The sequence below is a fragment of the Bemisia tabaci genome, chromosome 2 (assembly GCF_918797505.1).
Source record: "Bemisia tabaci chromosome 2, PGI_BMITA_v3".
Classification (NCBI taxonomy): Eukaryota; Metazoa; Arthropoda; class Insecta; order Hemiptera; family Aleyrodidae; genus Bemisia; species Bemisia tabaci.
Window position 1 is genome coordinate 4997612 of NC_092794.1, and position 18056 is coordinate 5015667.

An 18056-nucleotide genomic window follows, 5' to 3' on the forward strand; every position below is an offset into this window, starting at 1 on the left:
AATGGAGGGAATCCGATGTTGCTAAATTGCTGGATCCGCCTCTGATACGGCCAACTTTACGTTTTACTAGTTGTATCCACGTTTAGCAGTGCTGTCGCAAATGCTCTTTCAATGCTGACCGTTCACTGTTTCTCGGGGAAAAAGAGAGGACCACAATAAAGATGCGATGACCTCAGTTACAAATAATGCGCGGAATAAAGTGCTCATTGCAGTGCGTCGATTAGCAATCAAGGCCGTACTCATTCACACTGTTAGCACATACTTCATACTTCCTCACTCAAACCGGTAAACAATCGAAGACACTCGTCAGCTTTTTATCCACAATCCCACGAGAAGATTCTAATCGTCTGCTTCGGTTAGCCTTTCGTGAGCGCTTGCTTTTGAAGCGAGGTCTGTGCATAGGATCAAACTCACTTCAATAGGTAGGTAGGTACTTGAAAATTTACGACAGATGTTGAGTTTTATGTGGGTCAGTGGAAGAAAAGGAAGATGAGAAGATCGAAGCATTTACATAAGTTTAGCTCTCGATTTCAGCGGAGCGTTTTCCTCCTTTGGATTTCAACCCTGCGTATCATCTGGTCGACCAAGTCCACTCGCGAAATTGTGCCTATGAGGCAGGTGAGCAGCAACAGTTGCATAATAATAAATCATTCAGGATAATATCAATCCTGCTCAGGATAATATCCAACCTAACCAACGAGAGGCCCAATTTGATGGCTCAATTTGATCGTGTAACTGAACCAATACAAATTTGTATGAAAATAACTCGGATTTGCGAAATTCCAGCCGTTGAGCGATGACTGTTGCCTTCCATATTCAGCTGCCAAATGCAATGTGTGTGATTCCGGCATAATGTATCGCACGAACTGGGCAATTTCATTTTTTACAAGAGAACAATATTGTGCGGATTCCTTTGACAATTTTAGTGAATTTGCTTCGTGCTATGCAGGAAATTCAATGAAATTTGCACTAAAATCCGCACAGCCGTTTTCATACAAAAAACTGAATTGCCCGATTAAATTCGGTAGTAGCAGATGTGGCTCGGTTCCTTTAGAGTACCTTAATAGACAGAGTATGGACATTTGTATCTTTTTACTAATGTGCCACTTTTTTGCCACTTTTTGATTGGTCAACGAGTTTTAAGGCTTCATGATGCTCTTACGGCCGTAGATAAACAAACAAGATGGCGGCTCACCGTAATATCGATAAGAAGCTAAAAGACAAAAATTTCAATTATGTACGGCAGTAACAATTTAAACTAGCATATCTACGAATAACACATGAAAACATATATTAAATCGCCTTTATCACAGGAGGATAAAATATGTGCATAGCCTCAAACTTGCTCGCTGATAACAGCCATCTTGTTTGTTTATTAACGGCCGTAAGGACATCGTGTCAGCCTATTTTCTCGCCACCAATGAAAAACCGGCACAGAAATGGCCATACTCTGTCCATAAAGGTACTCTAGGTTCCTTTCTGCTTTAACGCGGTCCAATTGCCAAGACACCAACGGAGGGCCCCTCTTCGCCAGGGGGCGGGGAGGAGGACACTACCGGTAGCGGATGGCGGAAGTGGCGAGCGGCAGGTCACCCTACACTGACCTACATCAAGGCGCGATTCCGAGTGGCGTCCTTGCAAGGTTTTTCTACTCCCAATCGATGAGCGGATCGTCTCCTCGCGATCCTGGACCCGGGGACCCGCTCGACCGCAGCCGCGACGCACAATGGATCGCGTCAATCGGGGAGCGTCGAACAAAATTCGGAATCTTCGAAATCTCATAACTCGGTTTATACACAACTTGGAGGTCCTAAAAGCGGTTCCATTGATTTCCTCGCTAAATTTTCTTCAAAATGCACCCCTTGAAATTTAAAATGTGACGAAATAAACTTCAAAATTTCCAGTTTTAGTCAAATATGTCATGTGCGACCTCTCTAATCGACTCGATCCACCGTGCGGCGTAGAGCGTAGGCCGCGGGGGCGATCGCGATCGGCAAGTTGAAAACGATCCGCTCTCATCGTCATCGCATCGTCGCGAGCCCGCGGGATGGAGCGGGAGGGGGGGGGGGGGTTGTGTGGGAGGCCCTCGTCCGCCCACCCTCCGTCCGCGTCCGGCCCCGGCCCGACCGACCGTCGTCGTCGCACAGGAGTACAAGTGTCGACAAGACGTGGAAAAGCTAACATATTTGATAATCCGCGACGTAGAGGCTAAAGGACAGGTTTCAATGTTCTTTCCATAGAACTTTAAAGGGAAAACAAAAGCATTAATTGGGCCGTGTTACGCAGAAAAGGGACAACGCCACATCGACTATTGTCAAATTTAATAGGGAAAAATTTTTTACGTGAGAACGGTCGTGTGGATTTTTGTGCGAATTTTAGTGAATTTTCTGCGTAGTACGAAGCAAACTCTTCAAAATTTTCAAAGGAATCTGCACAAACGTGCTCTTGTTGCCTGGTTAAAGGCAATAGCTGGTGTGGCTTGGTTCCTTTCTGCTGAACGCGGTTCAATTTAAATTGCGAGCCGAGTGGCATCCCCTACTTTTACGAGCCATGTCTGATTGGCTGATCCGCGTGGGGTCCCCTTATGGAAAATAACACGGGGTTCATTTTCCATCGAAAATATCTCGAAAACAAGGACAAACCTACTCGTCGAGATTTCAGGAGTTGACTGTCCAGATTTGTCTAAAGAATTCGAAGGGTAATACACGACACTTTTTCCTCAAACACACCAAACAGTTCGAGCCGGAATTTTGTTTTCCTCCACTAGAAACTTCTTGGTGTATGATAAAACAAAATTCCAGGCCGAACCGTTCGGTGTGTTTGAGAAAAAAGTGCCGTGTATTACCCATCAATCTCTTCGGAAAAAATTTGGAGAGTCAATTTCTGAAATCTTCGAGAGTAAAATCCTTGTCTTCGAAATATTTTCGATGAAAAATGAACCCCGTGCTATTTTCCACAAGGGCCCTACGCGGATCAGCCAATCAGACATGACTCACAAAACTAGGGGGTGCAACTCGGCCCGCAAGTCAAATTGCTGCTCTTGTTTTCACGTTGTACGACTTCAACACGGGAGCAACCCTTAAAATTAAAATAGTCATGATATAAACATTGTAATTTGGATATTCAGTCAACAATTTTCGTGTCCGACTTGGCCCAATAACCTACTCCACTGTGCGTCGGCGCACCACGCGTTTCTTACGCTCGACTACGATTCCGCGGATTTCACCGATTAACCATATGATTCCTAGAAGTTGTTCCCACGGATGAAAAACATAGTAAAGGCTACTAGCTTTCTAGGTGTGCACACGTAGAAAAGAAACATGATTGTCTACGGTTACTACGGTGGGATAGACTCATTGGCTACATAACAAGAGGGATTACGGGAATTTAGCACTTGCATACGGGAGGGATTCGCGATTCGAGTACTTTGGCTCTCGTTAAAATTTCGCGAAAAACACGATGGTGCCACTGGTTTTCCTCCGATATCACCTCCAAAGCTCCAAAAAAGCTCTTATAGTCAAGGCCGTAATCGAAGGGATATCCCACGCTACCCTGAGAGAGTCCACCACTATATCAAGTCAAACTCTCTATGCAAAGATAAGGAGCAAATACATTAGCAGGGTCGCCGTGTTTTCATACTTGAAGTCGTCCAAAAAAGAGGCAACCCTGTTAATGTATTTTCTCTCTACCTTTGCACGAAGAGTTTGACCTTGATACAGAGGCGGACTCTCAGGGTAGCGTGCGATATCTCCTCTATTACGGCCTCAACTTTGAGAGCTTTTTTTGAGCTGCGGAGTTGCTTTCAGAGAAAACCAGTGGCATCATCGTGTTTCTCGCGAAATTTTACAAAGGGATCAATACTTAAATCGCAAATTCCTGACGCATGCAAGAACTCATTATGCACTGAAGCGAGGGAGTATACAGGTTAGACATGTTCTATCGGTCATATTATTATAGCTTTTTTAATTAGGGGAAGATGGCCGGGTTGACCTTGAACCCAAAGCTCCATGACTCCCGTACGGTCTTTCCTTGGAGTGCCTCGCACGCTTTGATTCGATTTATTAACATTTGGACCACATTTTGCAATAAGGAACCACTATTCCTGGCTCATTTTAGAAACGGCATAAATGCCATTGGTTTCCCTATGTAGAAAAGTGCTTTCATAGAAGAGCCAGATATGTATAGTGGCTCCTTATTGCAAAACGTAATCCATTTCATGACCTGAATGAGGATGCAAACAACCCAGATTAATCAGAATTGTCTCTTGTATTTCAAGGAATCATCGTGATGAGAGGAAACCGTAGATCCCACACTTGTTCTGGAAATTCTATCAACATTACAGCCGCAGATTCAATAAAATTATACAGTTCTTGACAATATCTTTCAGAGCCACCGTAGATACGAAGGTTCCACGCAGTGAAATTACGTCAGGCAAAAGTTAAGTGACAAACCAACTGCTCAACTTTTTAAGTCATCAGTCATCATTGAAAATAAAATCTTGAAATTTTACGTGAAATATTTAGTGAAATTTCAGAAATTTATGAGAGATATTGAAAAATTCCGGTTCCTTTCGATGTCCCGAATATGTATAAATTGTGACTTTCTTTTATTTTTGTGTGTTTAAGTGCGGGTTGCATACTCTAGCCCCTAAAAAATACGAAATATTTCACAACCTCCTGAAATTTCACTAAACATTTCACTGAAATTTTCAATCTTTCATTTTTTTCTTACGGTTCATGCCACCCTAGGTTCCGGAGCGCAGTTCGAACTACCGTGACGTCATGGAGGAATTGTCTCTCCGGTGGGCGCCAGGATGAGGCGGAGCGGCAACAGGGTGACGTGGGTCCGGGCGCGGCGCGCGGCAAGACCTGGAAATGGCGACGAGCGGTGCGGCAGAACATAGCTTTTGGCATCTCCGTCGAAGACGTGGGTGAGCTAGCGAGGCAGGACCGGGGCTCCGGACCCCCCCCCCCCCCCCCGCCCCCTCCCCGTCCCCTCTGAAACTCTGGAATCACGCGCCCAGCCAGGGCCCAGAGACCGGACACCCAACATCTGTCCGCTCCGCCCGGGAAGGATCCTTGTCCCTTCGACCAGGAGCAGCTACTTCAGCGCCTTCAAAACAACGCTTGCGGGAATCATTGGGCCCCTGGAGGGAATGCGAATTTACCCATTATGATGTACATCCCTCGTCAAATTCCACACGGAGAAAAAAAATTCGTGCGTGGGTACCGAGGTTTAGGGTCATATGGATCTCTGAAGTGTTCGGATTGAGCATCTGAACACTTTAGGTCTAGCTGTCGAGGTTCGGATCACACATCTGGTGCTTCAGTTCTCACATCTGAAGTACTTCGGTTTTCACATCCGAAAGACTTCGGTTCTCACATCCGAAAAACGTCTCGGTTCTCATATCTGAAGTACTTCAGATGTAAGAACTGAAGTTTCAGATGTAAGAACTGAAGTTTCAGATGTAAGAACTGAAGTTTCAGATGTTATGATCCGAAACTTCGACAGCTAGACCTACAGTGTTCTGATTGCTCAATCCGAAAAACTTCAGAGATCCATATGACCTAAACTTCGGGGTCCTACGCACGAGGTTTTTTTTCTCCGTGCACGTAGTGAGTACGACTTGTACAATAAAAATTATACTGGTTATTGCGCACTTCCTGCTCCGCTCTTACAACTATCGATTTTTAACAATTATTGTTACAACGTTTGGACGTATTTTTGCTGAAGGTTACTGGAGTACCAATGAGGGGAAAGAACGGAAATGTCGAAGTATGGAGCTCTTAGGGCCCAAAAGGAGAGCCAACCATTGAAAACGAAAAATGAGGACGAAAACGATTTCTAAGATAGGATGCAATGGTGAATTTTCTGGGCGGAGACTTACCTAATTCTTTACATAAGTTGATGACTGCGTTGAAGGTTTTGATGGAGAAGTCGACGCGGCAGTCGAGATACCGCAGGTCGGGGAGTTGGACCCTCAGGGTTTTGTGCATGGGCGTGAAGTGGAGGAAGGCGTCGGCTTGGACTCCGTATTGGTCCAGCGTGGATCGCGTCCGCGTGAGCCACATGTTCTTCGCCGGCCACCACAGCGCGTGGTCCGACCAGTTCATCGGCACATCTGCAAAATGCAAAAAGAAAGCCTTAAAAAATGTCTAATTACAAAAAGGAAAGGCTGTAGTTTTGGCGGGAACACAAGCAGTCCCATTCGCTCGACTAGGCGGGTAGGAGTCAATGGAGGATTTGCAGGTGACTGAAATTTGATGAATTTCGTGTTTGAAACGGAGACTACTGAGTAAACTGAACTGCGATTGGTTCAGAAATTGAACTAATGGAGAATTTGCATGCAAAATTTTTATTGCTTCATCTGAAAGTGCTTAAAGAGCTGATTTTACACTATTTTTTATGATTTTTCCCTGATATGGTGGAGGGTATAACAATCGATTTAAAAGTGAGAAAATGCACCTCCTAGTGACGTCATCTGGCGGCATTTCCCATTTAAACACATGTATTTTAGCAGATTAGATCAATTTGTCATATATTTTCCAATAATTGTTCGTTTCATGAACCAAGGGTATCCTCGTGTTCAGTTCACTCCACAGTTTCCAGTTAAACACGAAATTCATCAAATTCCAGACACCTGCAAATTCTCTATTGGAAAAGGTACGAAAACGTAAGAAATAAACGAATCTGCTAAAATAAATGCGTTTAAACGGGAAATGCCGCCATACGACGTCACAGAACGGCACATTTTCTCACTTTCAAATCTTTTTGTCTGTAATTTCCCATTTCTGAAAAAAATTATCAAAAATACTGTAAACTCAGCTCACTAAACGCTCTTAATAATAAAGTATTAAAATTTTGGGGAGCAAATTCTCCATTTCACTGAGCTTGTCCGTCGTAAGCCCACAGTGAAACTCAGGAAAGGAGTTATATTCTTACAGAGAATTAAATTGTTTGCATGGATCTTGCAACCTCAGGATTGAGTTACATCGTCGTATGAAAAACGAATATTTTTAACTCTTTCCTAAGATTTCCATTCAAATAAATATCGCGGATCCAGCAGAGTCGTTTGCTGAGTCAAGATCGTGTTGTCTTTCGCGAACTCCTCGAAACTCGCTCGAGGTGGCAAAAAGCGATCGCTGCAACTTTGCATTGTTCTCCAATCGCATTTTCAGAATCCGAGGTCGAAACCGGATGTGCTCTCGGCGGCAGATACTCCGCTTCTCGGACATCGGCGCAGCATTTCCGGAAAAGCGTGTCACGTGATCATGCAGGACTGCACCCGCCTTACCGCGCATGCGCTTTGAGATCCTGTCGTCGCAGATTCACGGCCATTATCGCAGACGCCAGGGATGGATATTTCTTCGAATAAATCGATTTCGGCGAACCGAATTTTTCACCAAAAATCGAATCGATTTTACAATCGGCTGATAAAAATCGATTATAAAACGCTTAAACAATTCAAGCTGAGCGCCAAAAACACAACTACTACTAAAACTGAGCTTGAAATGAAACTCAGGTTTCACAGAATCTAGGCCTTGTGAGACAAAAACGAAGGAAATTTCGATTTTTTTAAATAATTCAACGACCTCAAAGAATTGATTCGATTTGATCTAAAAGCGACATCTCTCAAAGCGTGGACCCCAATCGCGACGAGTGGCACCGCCCGATAACTTCCCATCATCATCCAACGAAACAAAATAATGCTCGAGATTTCCACCTCAGGGAGGAGACCTCTTGGACGGCTTGCGCTTCTTAGGAGCAGCGCAGCGTTCAGTCGAAGAAAAAAATGCAACTTTTCCAATAAAAATTGAGTTAGGAGTAAAGGTACAAAAAGTTTAGAGCTTCTAAGGGGCCCTCTTAATGGAACAAGTCCTGCGCACGGAAAAGTCCCAAGTTTTTCGCAGCGAAGCGAGCTTTCACCGTCGTTAGAAATAGTTTTTGGGCAAAATTTGTTGTTCGAAACGTCAAACCCACTCGAGAAAGCAAATAAAAGTGACTTGACGATTTTTCCCGGAAATTTTCGTCATTTTTCCTGGCATTTTCGTCATTTTCCCTGACATTTTCGTCATTTACCCTGATTTCCTTGACATTTCCAAGTTTCCCTGCCTTCATAAAATTCCCTGACATTTCCGGTATTCCCTGACTCTGGTGACCCTGGGTATTCCCTGACAGTGGCAACCTTATGCCGTAATCACAAGCTGAATGTGGCTTGAATTTGGATGTCATCGGTCCGCTTTCGCGCAAAATTCAGCAACGATTACCAGCGACCATCGGATAATGTCAGATTTGTCTGAACTATTCGAATAAATTTGATACACATCTGCATGAAAATAACTCGAATTTGCGAAATTTCAGCTGTTGAGCGGAGACTGTTGACTTCCACATTCACCTGCCAAATTGAGCGTGGGATTCCGGCATTACTCGGTGCGTTACTTGAAAAACATAATCCCAGACGACCTTGGATTTCCAAAATTCCCTAACTTTTCCCAGTTTCTCCGTTGGCGACCCTGAGAATGGATGCCCAGGGACGAGGGACCTTGACGGGGACGGCAGGGAGGAGGGGAGGGGACCGGGCTCCTGAGGCGTCACATCTGCTCGCTCGACGCCGACACCTCCGCGCCATGCGGCCCGGCCATGCCACCGGAGAACACAAGTGCAAGCCATCAAGCGTGACGTCACAAGTGCAGTGGCAGCTCCCGTGTTGCCGGGTCGCGGCGCGGACCCCCGAGGACCCCTGGGACGACCCGCGCCCGGCCGAGGACGCGTTTCAGCACAGCAGCGCACCAGACCGCGAGAGCTAGACGGGCTTGAATTAGATTCCTTTGCGGTCTGCTGCTTCCCCGCGCCGCAACGCAACAGTAGGCCGCGGCGAGGTATCGTCCCGCTGACCGCATACTTCCGCGGCTTCTCTTTTCGCGCTCGAGTCCTTGATCCGGGCGAGAGACCAACGATCGCACTGGAGTTCCAGTTTCAGGGTGAAATAATGGCAGCCATCTTGGCTGCAGGGTGTCTATTGAAACCACAGTTGGGCGCGAATAATCCGGCAATCAATTAAATTGGTGCATAAACTCTGATTGGACGCCTGGTCCTCAGAATTCTCTACCTGACACCGGAATCACACACTGAATGTGGAAGCTGAATGTGGCTTGAATCTGGAAGTCCCTCCTTCATTCGCTACGTGTAACTAACTCCCTTAGAAGCGATGGTCACTTCGCATTTTAGACGTACGCACCCTTTATAGACCTCTTGAGAGACCTTTAAACATATTTCTTCCTTTTCAAAAGGACCATTGACTTGGACATACGATAGAATACCTCGGGCAAACTTAACCTTAATTTATCTCTAAATTCAAAAATAGAGACATCTTAAGTGTAAACGCGATACAACTTCCCGCAAGATGGACATTGCACATGAAAAATGTGAGACGCGATGGCGTGAGTCGTGAAATCTCAATGCTCTGCTCTATGCTACTAGTTTGAAGCACCATTACGAATAAGACAAACGCAAACAAACACACATGGAAATAAAGCTAGGGAAAGGATGCGCGTTAATAACGGCGCAGAGATACAACTATTCATACTTGATGGACGTCCGTGAAGTATCCGAAAAATTGAAGGCGCGATGACGCGAAGCGTGAGCTCTCAATGCTCTGCTAAATGCTGTCAATGAGGTGTCACTCAGATTCGATAGACAATTTAAAGAAGAGACCGGAACACATCTCTCCTACCGTCGGCTGTGTTACTCACGTAGTGCTTGAAGCACAATTACGAGTGAGACAAACGGAAACAAACACAACATTGAAATAGAGGGAGAGAAAGGATGCGCGTTAACGCCGGCGCAGAGATACAACTATTCGTACCTGATGGACGTCCGTGAAGTAAAAAATGAAGGCGCGATGACGCGAAGCGTGAGCTCTCAATGCCCTGCTACATGCTGTCAACGAGGTTTCGCTCAGATTCGGGAGAAAAGTTAAAAAAGAGGCCCGAATACGTCTTTCGTATCTTCGGCGATGTTGATACTCGTTCTTTCTTCTTTTTTCAGGTTCTTGTCTGATTTTTTTTTTTTTGATGAATTTGCAAACCCACGTCTTAGACTGCACTGGCTCGGTTCTTTTGGAAGTAATGGTGCTTGGATGCGTCTGGTGGCCTTAATTTTTTATGTTTTCTTTAATTTCAGAAGTCTGTCGGTTACTTCGATACGTTCAATTTTGCAATTTTCACTCTGCGCGATTAATAAATGTTGAACCTGAAAATAACGTAAACTTCGTGCTGCTTTGCCAAAATTGTCTAAACCCCTCTCCACGTAGGGGGTGTCCCACCAGGAAATATCACATTACGCCCCTTTAACCAGCCAAGGCAAGGGTTTACGCTCTCATATGCGAGCCAGTCCGACCCTGCCTACTTGTATAATTTTTGTCCAAAATTTGTCTGATTTTCGCTTGATATCAGAGCAAAACTCAGCAAAATTTTCAGTCAGAATCGCCCAAGATTCTCCAGGCAAGAATACAATTGACGAGAGGAAATTTGGCAACATTGAAATGCAGTTACGTTCTTTCGTGAAGGAAACGAGGATTTGTTCTACATTCAACATTACCGAACAACCTCAACGTTGCCGACTTGGCCAGGTCGCTTCTGGTTCTACGCGAATCTCTCGTGGAAGCTGCCGAAGCCGATACCCTCGCTGCGATGAAAGTTAAAATCAGAACGAGAAACGACCTTGCTCAGAGCGAAAACAATCGACGAAAAAGGCGAATTCCCGAAACGACTTGCTCCGACGACCGACAGGCGACGCCGACGCGACGTCGCGACGCCATGGCAGGTGTCGCCGTAATCAGCCGAGCAAGCGCGCCGGTCGCCCGGACCGGACAAACGCGTCGAGTCTCCCATCTCGCTTCTCATCGCGAGCTTTCACTGCGAAAGCGCCACGGAAAACATATCCGCGTCACTTCCAACATTAGATCTATTCTTCTGAGCTCATCATGAACAAATCGCAGAGACAAGAGACCCACCAATAGTATCTTGGCCATGGTGGAAGCTTTTACTTTCGGGACTTCAGCATTCTACTGTTGGCTTACCTACATGGTTGATGTTTAACAACGTGTTGGCAGTTTCGTTTTGCAAAAAAGTCGAAAATGGCCGAAGTTTGGGAAACTTGTATGGCTTATGAAGTCATCCGAAGCCCATCATAATATACCATGCAGGTAGGTCAGCATTCTACTATTGATCTACCTACATGGTTGATGTTCAACAACTTGTTGGCAGTTTTGTTTTGCAAACAAGCCGAAAATGGCCGAAGTTTGGGAAACTTGTTTGGCTTATGAAGTCACCCGAAGCCCATCAGTAGCCCATGCAAGTGGGTCAACAGCCGAAATTAGGGTGATGACTGTTGCTTCCTTATAATTGTACATAAGGCATTGTTGAATCCCCGAAAGTAAAAGCTTTTCCTTCTTCCTTCCCCGCTCCTTCAGTCTTTCTTCCTTCTTTAATACGGGCAAACCGGGGGGGGGGGGGGGGTCGGGGTACGCCCCCCCCCCATCTCCGAGGATCCGTCTATGGTATTCTTGACAAATTGATTCCCCTTTCATTCAAGTCAGAAAACGCCGCTAGAGACTGATATTGTATGCTGCCTCTCTTGAACAGTTACCTGTATTCACGACCAGCTGCTCGTCATAATATCTCCCGTGGAAATGAATGAGAAAAACGAGGATTTTCGTGCCGGCTCTGGACCGACGCAACGGAAACTTTGCCGGGCACGAGGCAGGGCACAGAGTCACGAGAAGCCACGGTCCCGCAGGCAGCGCGCGACGCCAAGCTGCTCGTGCGAACTGCTAGGTCACTCGCGCTACCGATTGCGATGATTTTAAACTTGCTTACTTCCACCTAAAATACTATTCGAGTCCTCGACATCTGTGGCAAACTATTTTTCCGTTGTTTAAAATCATTGGACTCCGTGCATCGTGCAACTTTTCGTCACGTGCAGCCTCTGAAACCGCGGATTGACGCATCTGTCACCACCTCTATTCGCACGACCGAAACGCCGCACAATAGTTCGAGTCAATAGGAGAAGTCTGACAAAAATTTAGAAATTTTTAACGCTCATAACTCCGTGTGAACGGAACTTTGAGGTTCTAAAAGTGGTTCCATTGGTTTCCTCGTAAAATTTTCTTCTAGAAACACTCCTCAAAGTCTAAAATGTGACGAAATAAACACTAAAATTTTCAGTTTTAGTAAAAAATTTCATGTCCGACCACTCTAATTGGCTTGATCCATTGTGCGACGGCCGGGCCGACGCCGAATCTTCATTACCAGATGGAGCAGTGGCATGACATGCTTTGCGATGAATCGATTAATCTGCCATTTAAACCTATGAAAAATGATCGATTATTATGGTGTCACTACCGCTGTGGATGACGTCATAAACCGAATATTTCAAAGCGCGATATCTCGGTTAATATTGAACATTGAAACTTGCTGTTTGGACAGATCTTAATATTTTCAGCTGATCGACAAGAATCAAGCACTGAAAGCCTGATTCTGTGACCAGCGCAACCGACCCGTTAACAGAGATATAAACTTTCAAATTTTTCAAACTTAGTCCAACTCCTCCCATCGACTAATTCCACTAAGCGGCGCACGGTGGATCGAGTCAACGAGAGAAGTTGGACATGGATTTTTCGATTAAACCTGCAAAAATTCATACCTCTATTTCGTCAAATTTTAAAGTTTAAGGGGTGTTTTTGAAAGTAAATTTTACGAGAAAACCAATGGGCCACTTTGAAGACCTCGACGGTTTGTAATAATGGAGTTATGAGCTTTCAAAGTTTCAAAATTTTGTTCGACTTCTCCGACTGACCTGTTCCAGTGTGCGACGAGGGCGACGCCGTTGCTTCATTTCCATAGACAAATACAGCGGCGGGGCCGCGGCCGGGGCGAAGCAACACCAAATAAAGAACTCCTCGGCTCGGAGACGAAATATTGACCACAAAAAACTAGCCGCAGACCCTAATGAGCAGATCGTGGATCGTGCGCGCGACGCCGCGACGCGCTCTAGACACAACAGACGCGGGCAATGAAGGACCACAGCGGGTGCTCTTTCACCAATCGGACGCCGATACTGCGCCGGCCCAAGGAAAAACGCCTTGTCAACTTTCCGACGTTGCCCACTTTCTCGTAATGAAACGGATTTACTGAAGAAATTATGGCTATTTTCCTTGGAATGGAGCTCTTGCATGCGAGAGAACTTTGCGATTTATGTAATTTTACTCACGTAAAATTTCGCGAGAAACACGAATTCGGGTGTCTACCAGTCCCCAAAAGTCCCAATGTCCCGAATCCCCGAAAGTCCTCAATTTTCTTGCTCAGGTCCCCAAAAAATGACAAAAATCGTCCTAAACACCGGCATTTTCAGATTTTCCCGCCAGCCGCGGCGATGTGGTATAACCAGGAATAAAAAAAAACTGAAGTGTTGCTTGGTTTTTTGTATGTCTTCATCGGTTCAACATGACGTGTAAAATATGCCTTTTAACGCTCTGACTAGCTCCATTTTTCTTACTATTTCGGGGAAAAAAGTCCGCAATTTTGGTTTTCTATAACTGGTAGACACCCTGAGATGGTGCCACTGGTTTTCTCTGAAATCAACTCCAAAGCTCAAAGTAAGCTCTCAAAAGTGCCGTACTGGAGGGAATAATGCACGCTATCCTGCGAGTCCACCTCAATGTCTCATTGTCTTCATTGTCTATAGTTTTAGCAACCAATTCCAATGGTCAATAACGTAATAAAATGTCAAGGAAAAGGATTGATAACATTCTGTAAAAATACAGATTTCCTTCGAAGAACTGGCAACGCCAGAATGTTCGTACGGCGTTCTGCCTATAGGACGGTAGAACAGCCGAACTTGGTGTAACTGCATTTCACGTTGACCACATTTCTGCGTTTCTAAAAGAACGAACAGTTTGGCATTACGTGGTAATGCATGAGTATTGACTAACTGAAAATCGATTCTCATTTCCTGCAAACACCTGATATCGTCTTTTTTCTTTTGTGCTATCATCATAATCGCGCAGCAGCCACTGCCTTTGACCGCGCGAGGACATTCCCAACTCTGGTTTCCGAAATGGGAAAGATGTCGATCCGGCGGACTAGAAACCGCGTGTTTCGGACAAACCTATTACTGCATGGATTATTCTTTAAACGAGTAAATAAAGGAATAAAACATGAAAATAAAAAGCTTTAACTGTGTTCAAAGTTGCTGCCGAAAAGCGAAACGTGGCAACTTCAGCTTCCGAACACTGACCACATGAGAATCAAGCGATGAAGATCGAGGGGGAGATGTCATTATCAAAACACCCTAACGAAGTGACATGATTGAACGACTTGAGCCCACAAAACCAACACTGATTGGAAACCATCCGCCCAAAAGGATGCCAACCTACTACCAAGTTCAAAGGCGGTGGGCGGCCTACGCTTAAGAGAAACCGTCGAAAAAATAAAGTGAGGTGCTTCTGTCCTCCGTCGGGAAGAACGTGGAACATGCCTGCACGCATAAATTATAAATGAGAAATGAATCCTCATAGCTCGGTATTTCGATGGAAGCATCAAGGTGCAATGTACGCACTCCTCCACCGGTGGCGTTTCCTACGTGTTCGCTAAGGTAACACTGCTTCCTCGCAACGAAATTCGGAAACAAGTTATTGTTCTTGTTTTTATGAAATAACTTATCATCCATAAAGTTGGGAATATAAAAAACATCAGAATTAGCACTTAATCAAAATTGTCATCAAATCGACGGCTGGAGTTGTTCTCGAGGCAAGATAAAAGACAAATTTTCGCGAGCTGATTTGGTCGAAGTTCTTGCGCACTGCAAACTTTCGTTACAACAGACAGGGCCGGATTAAGGGGGTGGCCACATGGGCCGCGGCCCATTGCGGCAAATCTAAGGGGCGGCAAAAATTTGCAATTTTTTAAAGTGTAGGTATAAAAAAAATCGGATTTATAAAAACAAAACTACAAACGAGAAAAGGCGACAAAATCTCTCATTTCCTGAGAGTATAGTGATTTCTAATTTTGTCGTCTCTTAGTGATACAAGAAACAGCACCCTCAGTAAGTCGAGTTACGAGAGAAACCAAACACGCCATTTGGCCTAGAACGGCGCGACTTAGATAGAAATGATAACGAGGACTTGAGATGAAAAGGAGAAGCCCTCGGCGCGGCGATCGGGATGTAACACATATTAGCGCCTACAAGACTGCACGAATACTTCACACATTGCATCAAACACAGTGCGGTCATTGCGGTCAGCGTGAAACGGATAGCGCCTACAAGAATGCATGAATACTTCACGCATTACACCAAACGCAGTGCGGTCAGCGTGAAACGCATAGCGCCTACAAGACTGCGTGAATACTTCACGCATTGCGTCCAACACGGTGCGGTCTGCGCGGCGCGGCGGCGGAAGTTAAAATCATTGAGCCACATTTATGTTTGTACTTTCATAATTTTTTCGTTCATTTCTCATGAATGGAGGGCCTTGTCCACACAGAGATAGGTTTACGGAACTTAACTTTCGCGCAAAGTTTCGTGAACTTTCGCTAGTAGTGTTGACAGGGCTTTCCCAAAAAATGTGTTCAACACGAGTAAATGCGTCTTATGCACCCCCTCCCCCGCTGATACGTTCACTTGATGGTTTTTATCGAGTTTCAAAACGAATGAGAAGGGGGCGGCAAAATATAGGCGGCTCATGGGCGGCAAGTAGGTGAATCCGGCCCTGACAACAGAATAAAATCCCCTCCGGGCGGCGGTACGCTAACAAGATTTGGACGGATTTCTACCAAACGGAACTATGTGCATTAAGACATGAGCCCCGAGACCCATAAGAATACATGCATAACAGGGCTCACACTATGAGGCACATAGTTCCGTTTGGCAGAAATACGTCCATTTGGTTTTCATGCTGGCAGCAATGACGACCACATCCAAAATTCTCGATCAGCCTCCCGAGGTGCGTTAAAAAGAGAATAAGCGAATTTTCGCGATCGAATATCATTCACCGTTGAATGATATTCGACGATTGTGCATTTTTTTTCAATGATATTCGACTTCTTCGTTGGTCTCACCAGAGACCGTTGAAATCCATCAATTTGAAATTTCGAATTCACCTCGGGACTTGAATTCGATTTTTGAATTGATGCAATCGATGTCAGAAACTTCATCTCTCACCAAAATTTTTGTTCTGTCATCTCTATCTGTTGTTGTGTTTTGTCAATTCAAGTCTGGTGTTTTCGCAATTTCTGTGTTTTAGTGTTTCGTGTTTTCTTATTTTCTTCTTAATTTCATTTAGGAAAAAAATCTGAGCTCTGATTGGCTCCTGACATCACCGATCATCGGCATCACTCAGCACTGATCAATTCGTTTGATGAATGACATTCGATCGCGAAAATTCGCTAGATGGATGCAAACGTAGGGCGAAATTCATTAAGCAGCTGAGTTTACTTCTTGACAGCATCAGAGCGTTTTTCACCTTTAGTTTGCAACCCTGCCGATCTGGTTGAAAAAGTCGACCACATCCACTCGTGAAAATTCGCCTAAATACACAACAGAGAATGGATAACTTTTGCTGCACAGAGGAAGGCCTCCGGCTAGTTCTTATCAGTACAGATGTACCACGTTAACAAATTCTTACACAAGCATCGTCTAGCGGTGTTTTTGCAGAGACTCATCGTTGGAGATCGTCGTTCATTTTAGCGAGAATTCTGGAGTTTATTATGTTAAGTTACGAGGGAGGCTTGAAGTTATTGAGTCGGTGTTGAGTGAGCAACTCTCTCTTGACGTCCGACGCGACGTCTGTCCCACGTCGAATGTCGGGTCTTGATGATCACTCTCAGACTTGTGACAAATTCTAGTTCCACTGGCTATGACGGCTCAACCTCCTAGAGCAAAAGTTAAAATCAAGCGTCATAAACCCTGAGACTCAGAGGGTTAAGGGCAGAATTTTCGGACGCGATATGGATTTACAAAAACTTGAATGCCCATCGAACGCTGCTGATGAATTTTTAAAATTCGAAAGCTTTCTCTGCCGTGCTAAGCAAGAACGCCGTAAATCCATCACGATTTTCCCTCGCTTTTTAGAACTTAACACTTTATAACATAAAAACTTTTTTACCCATGCACCTCAAATGTTCAAGTTTTTCTGCTTGATACCTTGTTTCCCCAAAATGTAAAATGGAGTTTACGGCGTTTTTGCGTTGCACGGCAGTTCTCGAGTGAAAGGGCTCAAAAAAGTGAAAAAAATGGAATTTTCAATCTAAGAAAGAAGGGCGGATGAGTTTAGGCTGCAAAATTATAGATGTGAAGGTTTCAGACGAAGCGTCTCATGGCTCTGTTTGGAAGTCAACCCATCATGGGACGATCAGCAACCCACGAGAGACCCTTCAGTTAGTCCATTTTCCCATGAAGGTACGGAACCTTAGGCGCGTCTGGACGCGGCGTCCTAGACGCGGCGTCCAGACGCCGATAAATCTGTCTAATGATTTTTGCGCGGGGACGGCACCTTAGCGGCGAAGAGACGCTGCGGAAAACGCCGATCGAGGACGCTCCGATCTGTCGCGAACAGATCGGAGCGAAGACGCCGAGAAATTCCGCTCAGTCCGCTGCCTTTCCTACCGATTTTTGAATGTGTTTAGTTCGACAAACCCACGAATCGATCACAAAGGCCGTGAATTGATCGACAAAAGCCGCGAATCGATCGAAAATTCCGTGAATCGATCGACAAGAGCCGTGGATCGACCGACCCACCCGTGAATCAATCGACAAAAGCCGTGGATAGATCGACAAACCTGTGCGTCTATCGACAAACCTGTGAATCGATCGACAAACCTATGAGTCGATCGACAAACCTGCGAATCGATCGACAAACCTATGAGTCGATCGACAAACCTGTGAGTTGATCGACAAACCCGTGAATCGATCGACCAAGTTGTGAATCGATCGAATTACGTCGATTGGTTCACGTTTTGGTTTTTCGATCGATTCTTGTCGATTGACTAGATACCGGT

At 45.1% G+C, this 18056-nt stretch overlaps 1 protein-coding gene across 1 annotated transcript in view; it reads right to left on the reverse strand.

Annotated features, from left to right (window-relative positions):
- LOC109031827 (unc-112-related protein) overlaps window positions 1–18056 on the reverse strand; it is a 78436-nt gene that overhangs the window by 34255 nt on the left and 26125 nt on the right. The window contains exon 2 of the mRNA XM_019043606.2: window positions 5888–6121. Within this exon, the coding sequence (XP_018899151.2) occupies window positions 5888–6121 (234 nt within the window). The remainder of the gene's footprint in view (window positions 1–5887; window positions 6122–18056) is intronic.